Source organism: Stomoxys calcitrans, chromosome 4, assembly GCF_963082655.1.
Source record: "Stomoxys calcitrans chromosome 4, idStoCalc2.1, whole genome shotgun sequence".
In the NCBI taxonomy this organism is placed as follows: Eukaryota; Metazoa; Arthropoda; class Insecta; order Diptera; family Muscidae; genus Stomoxys; species Stomoxys calcitrans.
Window position 1 is genome coordinate 52706715 of NC_081555.1, and position 11364 is coordinate 52718078.

Genomic DNA, 11364 nt, shown 5'->3' on the forward strand with positions numbered 1-11364 from the left:
TATGTGGGAGCTGTATAAGGCTATAGACCGGCTCAGACCATATTTGACAAGTATATTTAAGGGAGAAGCCGTTGTACAAAATTTCAGCTAAATCGGATAGGAATTGCGCCCTCTAGTGACTCAAGAAGTCAAGACCCCAAATCGGTTTATATGACAGCTACATCTTGTTATATACCGATTTCGACCAAACTTAGCACCGTTGTTGGAAATCATAACAAAACACTGCATGCAAAATTTCAACCAAATCGAATAAGAATTGCGCCTCTAGTGGCTCAAGAATCGAAACATGAACTGATATGGACCATTTACATTTCCAACCGACCTACATTAATAAGAAGTATTTGTGCAAAATTTCAGGCGCCTAGATTTACTCCTTGGAAAGTTAGCTTGCTTTCGACAGATAGACGGACGGTCATGGCTAGATCGACTTAAAATGTTATGACGATCAAGAATCTTTATACTTTTTGGGGTCTTAGACGAATATTTCGAGGAGTAATAAAAGAAATTGGTACTATGCACTCAATGAACGAAATAATTGGTGGACAGTTTAAAGTAGTAGGTGATTATGTAAAAAAAAGCAATTCCTTTGGTTTGTATGTCCATATAGACGACGTAATTTATTTTCTAGAAATGTACGCAGTGAATAATGATTCTGTGATAAAAAAAAAGGGATGCAGGGTCGCCCCTCCACGAACATACCCAAAAAGTACATGTCCGCTTTGGGGTTGTTAGAAGTAATGCGACGAAAGGAGTGATCAATGGAACATAGTGTCTCAAATGGAAGGTATAGCGAATCTGACATAAATATATGGCGCCATGTCCCTGGGGGCCATTCCAGCCTCTAAATAGAGCTGGCAAAATATTGATGGCAGTATAGATATTTAAATTTTTGACTGAAAATCGATTGTTATTTTTCCGACGGATACTTTCGCAAAAGTTAAATTTTTTGCAAAACTAAACAGAAATAAGCAATCCGACACTTAATGTATTATCTAAGATACATTGCGCCTATAGAGGGCACAATTTTCATCCTTTGGACTAACATTTTACACAATGATTTCTCTCATGACTTCCAACTGACTTTATTAACCTTGGTTTTATGCATTGCATTTGCATTGATATTGCTTTTATATGAGATCGATAGGAGATCGATCTCTTGATTTTTATATATCATTTTCGTTTGAAATATAGGTGATCGAAAATTAAAGATAGTATCGATACTATCGATATTTATTATTAAAACTATCGAAAATATCGAATGTTGCTAGTTGCAAGTTATCCAATTATTATTATTGTTATTATTAGTATTATTATTGCCCATTATTATTATTTTTTTTTATTTATAGTTCTCGTTTGCTTCAAGGGGTAACGGAACACATTTTGAACCAATATTTGTTTTATCGATAGTTTGCCAGCTCTACTTCTAAACCGAACTATCATGGTAAGGTAAAAATCAATTGCGAGGGTTTTAGAAGTATTGTATCAACCAAACATTAAATTATGGATTCATCTTTCAGACAGCCTTAAAACCAAAAGGACTTAACGGACATGTAATCTAATTATGGCAATATGGGTTTCAAATACAAGATATTTGAGAGCAGTGTACGAATTTGATATCCAACTTTTTGGGCCAAGTATCTGAAGGAATCTTGAATCTTGGTATCTAATAAAAGGAGTTTTAGAAGTAGAGTACAAACTCACATTGGCCTTATAAGTATAACTATATAACTATGAAGCATCTGAGCACCCACGTCTCATTAAAATACTAATAAATGGTCTTTTAACACGATCATAACATTTTGGTTTTAATAAAAGAAATTTAAAATTGATGGGATAGACATTTTAGATCAAGTTCGATTACCCATGAAAAATTAAAAGAGTGCAGACCCAGAAGAATCTGTGAAGGCTTGAAAATATTTAGTCTTTGACCCAAAAAAATAAATTTTTTGATATCAGCAAATACTCTTTGCAAGAAACAGTTTCAACTTTTTGAACTTCTAAACAATTGTTAACGCATTTCATTCACATTTAAATGCATTTGCCACAATTTTAGACGTACATTTTTGGTTTAAAAACTTAAATATGTTTTTACTGATATTTTGTTTTAGAAAATTTGATAACATTGATTTTTGAAACTCGAAAAATTAAAAGATAAGGTGAAATATGCAACATCTCAAAGTATTTATGACATTTAAAATATGAAAACAGCAGAAAATGTTTGCAGTTTTTGCAAAAAATTATGCTTTCCCATTTCCAGCATACTGTCTGTTGTTACTCCTAAATTGTTGTTGATTTTACTACTAACAAATTTCTCTGAGCGTAACTGGTTTGCATTTTTGAACACAAAGCTTTGAAGCCAAAATGCAACCATGAACCCTAGAAATTTAGATACAAATATAAGGAAAAGGCGAAACCACAATAATAGCCGAATTAGTTGTCGATGAAACCGCAGTTACCGGTTCTGCATTCACACCAATGCGCTCAGTCGACACACATATGGAGGCGATATCTAAATGTAAATCTGTCTGGGTGATATTATGTATTTCAAGTCCAAAATTTTAACCAATTCGGATTAAAATCGAGGCAAACGAAGGCTTAAGGCTTACCTTGGTTAACTGACATCTACACCAAGGCGGTACTTGGTGAGAAAGTTGAAGGGCATAAATGTACTTCATGAGTTTTAGCCGAGTCCAGAGAGTGACTTATAGGATTTTAAAGCCGGCCGAAGGAAGGTATAGCGAATCTGACATAAATATATGGCGCCATGTCCCTGGGGGTCATTCCAGCCTCTAAATAGAGCTGGCAAAATATTGATGGCAGTATAGATATTTAAATTTTTTACTGAAAATCGATTGTTATTTTTCCGACGGATACAACTTTGAGCTCCGACTTGTGTACTGTTCATCGTTATCACAGCTACCGGCAGTTTTCACAGATTAGTGGAAAGCTTTGCTTCGCGTGCAGTAAGCGATTTCGAGAGGAGAGTGTCAGTAAGGGGCAAAGTGTGTCAATGACCGGATGGACCCGATCCCTAGAGACTCGATAAACCATACGCCAAGGAACATGTGGATAAATTGTGTGTCCCATGTCATAAATATAAGGGAGAAAGTGGCACAAGGCACCCCATAGGGGGACATTTTATCACCACTCATATGGGTGACAACCATAAAAAACCTATTACGGTTGCTAGAGGGATTTGAACCTGTCTACTATGTAGACGATGTTATAAAACTTTTAAGGGGTAAGGATCCCAACCAGCTATGGAGAAGGGCCGAAAGGGTCTTGCATATGGCATATGACGGGTCTAGACTCAGGGGTTTCAATGTTAACCCACAGAAGACTGAAATATGCCTGTTCACGAGGAAGACGAACGTGGGCCAATTTAACGCACCACGTTTCCTTAATAAGACGATTTCGATATCTGACAAGGTCAAATACTTAGGTGTGATCTTGAACAGAAAACTGAATTGGAAGTGTCACATTCAGGAGCGTAATGAGAAGGCTCACAGATGTTGGGCACTATGTAGACGGACCGTTGGGGCCAGAACCCGAGGATAGTCCACTGGCTCTACAGGAGCGTAATTGGACCAATACTTACTTACGCCTCAGTAGTTTGGTGGACTGCCATAGAGAAAAAGTGCAACATAAAGACCATACAACAGGTTCACGCCCACTAAGGCACTGGAAACTATTGTATTCTAGATTTCACCCATTGACATACAGATTAAGTGTGAGGTAGCCACTGCGGCTATGATACTTAAGGCGATGGTAGAATGGATTTAAGATGGGAGCAGCTTATATCGTCGCCTCGATTATGCGGAATAATCCTGGAAGGAAAGGAAGAGGTTTCTGATCGGATACCTGAGATTAAACTTGGAGTCGAGAGGCACTGCTGTCATCGGCACAGTCTTGGATTGACGGAAACATAGTATTGCTATCTCGAAGATCATGTTACACGCATGGATCAAAGCTAGAGGACTGAGTGGGCCTGGGGGTCTACAATGAGAACCCAGGGACTGAGATCTGTTTTAGACTGCCTGATAATAATACGGTCCTACAGGCGGATATCCGGGCGATCACGGAACGCGTGAAGTGGTATGGTGCTAACGCGAGGACGCCGCATTGTTTGGGTGCCGGGCCATAACGGAGTAAGGGAAAATGAAAGGGCAGACGATTTGGCGGTGAAGGCCAGAGGACCTCCGTCAATAAACTAGGTTAACCCGAAGTCTTATGGGTCGACGCAGTCCGAATTAAGGGAGTGGGCGACGAACGAAACGGTCGGCAGGACGGTGAAAATCCTATGGGGGCATCCAAATCGTGAAAAGACGAGGCTATTACTGAAAGGAAGTAAGAAGGAGGCCAGTATAGCTATTGGTATCATAACGGGACACATAGAACTACGAGCTCACTTATGTAAAATCGGTGCGGAAAGTGATAGAATGTGTAGGGCATGCGGGGAAGATGATGAGCCGTTGGAGCATTTCCTTTGTCATTGCCCGGCTTTCGCGTCTAACAGATACGGGCACTTAGGTGGAGACACAATCACAGACATGAACCAACTTAGGGGAGTGGTATTGAAAATAATTAAGCATTTTGTAAGTAGCACAGAATTCCTAACTTAAAAATTTCTTTTTAGAGGTTACTTTATAGAAAAAGAGCTTGAAATGTCAGTTCTATCCCTTCCAGCATCCTGCACTTTCGCCCGATTACGCTGCCAGTACATACTCCTCTGTCCCCTTCGTCGTGCACCGGATCGTTTTCTCGCTCACTTCTGCCGTCATCCCGATGCCCTCATCTCTCGATTTGGCTGCAATGACTGTTTCATTGACACAGTCGCTGTCTTAATCTGAGTCTGAAATACCACCTTTACTTAAAGGCTGGGGACGAACTGTGCATTCCTCTGGGATGCTTAGTTCTGTCCGATTCAATTTTAAGCTAAATGATAAGGGGCTTCCTTTTTAGTTTTCCCCTGTCCCTCAAGGGAATGTTCATAGGCAAATTAGCATTTTTACAAGAGGATGGCTACCCCAGTATACCTAGTGAATCCACAAAAAATACTTGCACACAAAAAATTTTAAATCATTTAAATTGGTAACACTTCGTGTTAGCTAACCTGTATATTTTATAGGGTGGCAGATCGATTTTTCGAGGTATTGCTTAGATGGAGGTATAAAAGCAGCAGAGGACAAGAAAATGTTGCAGAGGAGATGACGTATTTAAATAAAGTAAACTTAATTCAAATGCCGCATAGCCTTGCATGTTTTTGGAGCAATATCTTCTACAATATTATAAAATCTGATTTATAAAATTGTAGACTATATTCCTCCTTAAATGGCAGACTTTGTGCCACTGGGGTTTAATTTATTTCGTTTTAATAAATCATTGTCGAGAAACGAACTTTATCGTGTGAAGCTTAGCTCTATGTCTTTCGAAATAAACAATGGGACAAATGACTTGTAGAGTTTCTAAAAAAGCCATTACTCTCTTTTTGCATATTCCTCCGATATTTATCTAGCATCATTCTATGATTAAATAATCAATATATTTTTAAAGTTATTATGGTTGAAACAAAAACTAATTTAAATTTGAAAATAATTACTTCAATAGACACTGTGGTTGTAACTCGGCCGCTGTCTTCATTAGTTTTAACATCCATTTTTTTCAGAAGCACCACAATTTTACAGCAAATGTTAGTTTTATTCTATGTGCGTTTTTGCGTTTTAGTTAACACGTTTTTTATTGCAATTAATCGACTATATAATTAAACATATTTACTATTTAATATTAGATACATATAAATATATGTATATATATATATATATATATATATATATATATATATATATATATATATATATATATATATATATATATATATATATATATATATATATATATATATATATATATATATATATATATATATATATATACATATATATATATATACATATATATATATATATATATATATATATATATACATATATATATATATATATATATATATATATATATATATATTTTGTCTATTTTAAACCATATTCCGCTAACTTAATAATAACTCAATTTGCACAAATTTACAAGTATTCTTCCATAAATGAATATAATTGTCTCACAAAGTTTTGATAACACTCAAATATCCAAACACGAAACGGTTTTCGAACACCTCGCACAAAACTTCGCTTGGAACACGCAACCGATTGGCGAGGGCAGATGCGAGTTGTTGGAGGGTTTCAACGGCACTACCGATCGCTTCGACCTAACTTTAACAATTGAATAAATTGAACTGAAATGTTTTCCGTTGCGGCAAAATATTATCGAAATAAGCTTAGTTTTGGTAGCTGCAAAGCGTGCAGCGTATACTCCAACCAGCCAAAAACAACAACCGGCAAGTTCTACAGGTGTAATAAGTACATAAAGGTAAAGTACTCAAAGCGGTCGTCCGCTCGAGCAGCAAAATAACGAAATGGCAAAACAAAACAAAAAAAAAAACAGAAAAGAGTTTTTCGTATTTCACTGTCAATGCCGAGATACTCGCATTCTGATATCAGCCGCAGGCAATGAAGTAAATACAGTTGTTGTGTGTCTATATATAAATACATATCGGAATCCAACACGGAAAATGGAGTAGTGTCATTTCTTTTTGTAATAAAAAAAGCAATATCAATAGATTCTCCTATTTTAATTTTGTTTCGAACTATTAGAGGGTACTGTTAAAACCAAGCGACAACAACAAACGATTATTTTTAATCCTGCTTTGACTAACACTTGTTGCATCAAAAGTAATTGTTCCAACGGCCTATGACTTTAAATAAATTCTCAAGGGCATGAATTAACATTTCAATTACAGAAAGTTGTTTCGATCTAAATTTAACAGGATTGGCATGTCTTCCCTCACACTCATTAAAATTGCTTAAATTGTTTGATAGCTGAAAGGGGCAGACCCTCCTCATCACATTCATTTTCAAAAAGCCAGATTTGCGAGATGGATGGCACGATTTAGCAAAATTTTATTTGTATTCGTCTAGTAACCTAAAAACAAAAATTTGGTATTCAAACTTGGGAACATGTATATGAGTGACATACCCCAAAACCCCCCTGCTGTATATATGGACCAATCATAACAATATTGTACTAAAATTAAATGATATGGATGGGGAATTTACCGTTTGTGGAACAATGAGTAACTCCGTAATTGACTATTGCATTTGCTCGTCCAATGAGATATGCACTAGCTGCGCCAGGCTCCACTAACCGACACGAAGACAACCGGTTTGAGTTTTTAGGACAAGACCAAACCTTTTTATACCCACCACCGAAGTATGGGGGTATATTCATTTTGTCATTCCGTTTGCAACACATCGAAATATCCTTTTCCGACCCTATAAAGTATATATATTCTTGATCAGCGTAAAAATCATAGACGATCTAGACATGTCCGTCCGTCTGTCTGTTGAAATCACGCTACAGTCTTCAAAAAAAGAGATATTGAGCTGATACTTTGCACAGATTATTTTTTTGTCCATAAGCAGGTTACGTTTGAAGATAGGCTATATCGGACTTTATCTTGATATAGCCCCCACATACACCCATCCGCCAATTTAGGGTCTTAGGCGAATGAAAGCCACATTTATTATCCGATTTTGTTGAAATTTGGGACAGTGAGTTGTGTTAGTCCCCTCGACATCCTTCATCAATTTGGCTCAGATCGATTCAGATTTGGATATAGCTACCATACAGACCGATCCTCCGATTTAGGGTCTTAGGCCCACAAAAGCCACATTTATTATCCGATTTTGCTGAAATTTGGGACAGTGAGTTGTCTTAAGCCCTTTGAAATATTTTTATAATTTGGAACAATGAGTTTGGTTAAAGCCCTTGATTTACTTCTGCATTATGGCACAGATCGGATCAGATCTGGATATAGCTGCCATATAGACCGATCTCTCGGTTTTAGGTTTGGGGCCATAAAAGGCACATTTTTTGTCCGATGTTGCCGAAATTCGGGACAGAGAGTTAAGTTAAGCCCCTTCACATATATCTGCAATTCGGTCTAGATCGATCAAGATTTTCATATAGCATCCATATAGACCGATATCTCGATTTAAAGTTGTGGTTCCAAAAAAGGCGAATTTATAATCCGATTTAACTGAAATTTGACACATTGACTTATGTTAGGCTTTTCGACATCCATGTTGTATATGGTTCAGATCGGTTCATTTTTAGATACTAAAAAGACCAATATTTTGTTATATACAATTGAACAATGACTTGTTCTTATTAGTATTTGGTCCAAAGCGGATCATGTTTCGATATAACTGCTATGGGACATAAGGTATGCAATTTTCATCTGAGTTTGATGAAAGGTGGTTTATATATATAGCCGAGGTGGTGGGTATCCAAAGTTCGCCCCGGCCGCACTTAACACCTTTTTACTTGTTTATATTCGCATGCCTATAATTCTCACAAATAAGCAGAGAGGCTCCCTTAATTGTGCTCGTAGTCTCGCTGAACGTCTAAAAATAGAAACGGCACCACAGTTAGCCAAAGGGCTGCGGTCACCGAAGGGCATCCCATGCCCAAAAGAACTTAGGCGACCAATGGTAATATGGGTCCAAGGACTTTTGCTAATATCGCTAGGAACTAGGATACCTAGAAACAATTGGAATGGGATAGTCAATGGACTGTTATCTATAAACTCCGATGTCCTTTCGGAATTGCCGGGGTCTCCTCCATTTTGTGATGGTTGAGTTTGGGAATCAGAAGACGGCCCAGTAATTGTTGCTGAACACTTGTCTGAGGAACTACCAACCATATTTCTTAAGTCTGGCGGATTGCAGGAGACTGAAAATCCCCCAGCCTCGATCGCAACAGGAAGGGAAGAGACGGGACACGGCAAGCCCTGTTTGGGTGGGTCATCCGGTTGGATTGGGCTGAAGGTGTGTGCCAGCGGGAAGGTTGGAACTCAAAAGGTACTTCGACGGCAGCAGCTAGTGAAGCATCTATGGAGAAATCGTCCATGCCACAAGTGTCCAGTGTCATGAGGAAAAGTGGACCCAATGCTTTTTCTACAGAGTAGACTAAATGCTTTTCCTCTTCCGTCGCTAAGCAAGATTCAGTAGCAGCCAACCTTGAAATAAATAATTCTTATTACTGGCTGGCTTCCCTATATATGACACACGATACAGAGATGCCGCCTTCAAACTTCAAGTTGGTTGCTGAAGCCGCTTCTGCAGGGAAAAAAGCTTAATTGTAGGAAGTAATGTTAATGCATATCACGAGATATGGGGAAGTTCGGAGGAGTGAGCTGATTATCGAATATGTTATAAGTTGCAATCTGGCGAAACCGACCTTTATTACAAGGAACAGGCAGGAGGAACTTATCATCGTTTCAGCCTTGGAGAAAATACTGCAGAAGTGCTCCCTCTACTAAACAGAAGAAAGGCGGATTAGAATACATTACAATGGCGAGCTGAGAAAGGCTCAGAACAAATCCTGGGTGGAATTCTGTAGCTCCGTGGAGGATACATCTGATGCCTCTTGGCTAAGGAAGATCCTATCCTCAAGACCTATTACGGCGGGAAGTATTCAAAAGTCATAGAATGTATGGACAATGTCTAGTGAGGAAACACTAAAACAACTCGTTGATACAGGAAACTCTCCAACGGACAATGTGGCGCCAAAGAGTTTGTCACTGATCCAAAGGATGGCTTGTTTCTGCATAACAGTCGCAGTGAGGACGACACCATCTGATGCCCTGAATTTAATGCTAACCAAATGCCTCTGGACATCGTGGCTAATAAAATTACTGCGACCACTGCTATGAGCCTACGGGTGCTTTCCGTTTGGTCCTGCGGCGGACTCTGGTCTATACTTGATACAATAACCGATATGCCAGACATTACCTAAGCCGCTTTTTGATAAAAAGTACTCTACCACTTTTCCTGATAGAACCCATTGGGACTACAATCCCCCTGGTTATAGAAGTTACATTGACATTTATACGGATGATTCCAAACTAGACGACCAGGTGGGCTTTGGGGTGTACTCTGAAGATCTTGAACTGGCAATTTCCAAAAGATTACCTGACCAATGCAGTGTGTATCAAGTGGAGATCCTTGCAATTAAAGAAGTGATGGAACGGCTAAGATGTAATGTTGTATTCCAAAATTGTGTGGCCTGGTCTAGACTTGAAAAGACTTTACTGTCGCTGGCTAGAACGGACGTTTCAGTCATTGCATCCGTCATGACAGGCACTGTCTGATCGGAAAACATGCTGACAGACTGAAGGTTGCAAGTATCGACTTCACACACACAGCAGACTATACAACATCTGCTGTGTTTGTGTCTCGCACTGGAAGTAAGAAGAAGTTTCACTTTAGGTTCTTATTTCTTTGAGAACTTGTCTGATTTAGCGATTCAAGGATAGGATCAAGAAGGCATGTTGCCACTTAAACCTAACCTAACTTAAAATGGGCATTTGGAATTGAGGACATAATAATTGTTAACATTTATATATATCTTGGGGTTGAACTAGCATAAAACCTGTTTTTTATGAACAAGGAACTTTCTGCCTTAAAGATGGCTTTAAATTCGCCATGGGGAAAAATTCTGTGTCGATGCCTCCCGTGCTCAATTTCACGAACTTTATTCTCTATTAAGTTACAGTGACTCACCAATACATTCCACAATTTTTTTTTTTAGTCCAATTTTGGCATACTCTTCCCAACATTTCGGCCGATATCACGAATAAATGCTTCAATGTTGTCTTCCAATACACCTATTGAAGCTGGCTTGTCTGTATAGTCATGAGTTTTAACATTGACCCATAAAAGATAGTCTAAAGGCGTTAAATCGCACGATCTAGGCGGCAAATTGACCGGTCCCGAACGTGAAATAAAATGTTCACCGAAATCGCCTCTCAATAAATCCATTGTTACGCGTGCTATGTGGCATGTGGCATCGTCTTGTTGAAACCACATGTCATGCAAGTCAAACTCTTGCATTTTGGGCAAAAAAGTTAGATAATAAAATTCAATAATTTGCAAGCATTGTCCGTTTGTAAGACTATTCATGGTTAAATTATAGACCAAACTGAAGATGTTTGACAGTGAAACATAACACGAAACGTGCGTGAGCTGCCTAAACCAGTGTTGCCAAAAAGATAATAGCTAAAAAATCACCCTTTACAATACCGATGATGTTACCTTAAGTTACAAGCATGTTCAGACGCAACATACATGCTCAGACGCAACATGCATGCTGGATTTTATCGGTGTATGTCCAATACTTCGACATTTTGATATACAATTCTTCGGTCAAACTGTACTTTGTGAGAATGAGATCTTTTCTATATTAAAT

General features: G+C 38.3%; 1 protein-coding gene across 6 annotated transcripts in view; it reads right to left on the minus strand.

Moving 5' to 3' along the window:
* The window catches only part of LOC106086295 (sodium-dependent nutrient amino acid transporter 1), a 75016-nt gene extending 68639 nt beyond the window's left edge, over positions 1-6377 (minus strand). Inside the window, exons 1-2 of one of the 6 annotated variants that reach the window (XM_013250913.2) lie at positions 6120-6377; positions 5600-5753 (exon numbers count right to left, since the gene is read on the minus strand). In XM_013250913.2, the coding sequence (XP_013106367.1) occupies positions 5600-5656 (57 nt within the window). In that variant the 5' untranslated portion in view covers positions 5657-5753; positions 6120-6377. Of the gene's footprint in view, positions 1-5599; positions 5775-6054 lie in introns of all 6 variants that reach the window. The other 5 variants (XM_013250916.2, XM_013250912.2, XM_013250915.2 and 2 more) reach the window with 5 other exon arrangements.
* Positions 6378-11364: the final 4987 nt, after the last annotated feature.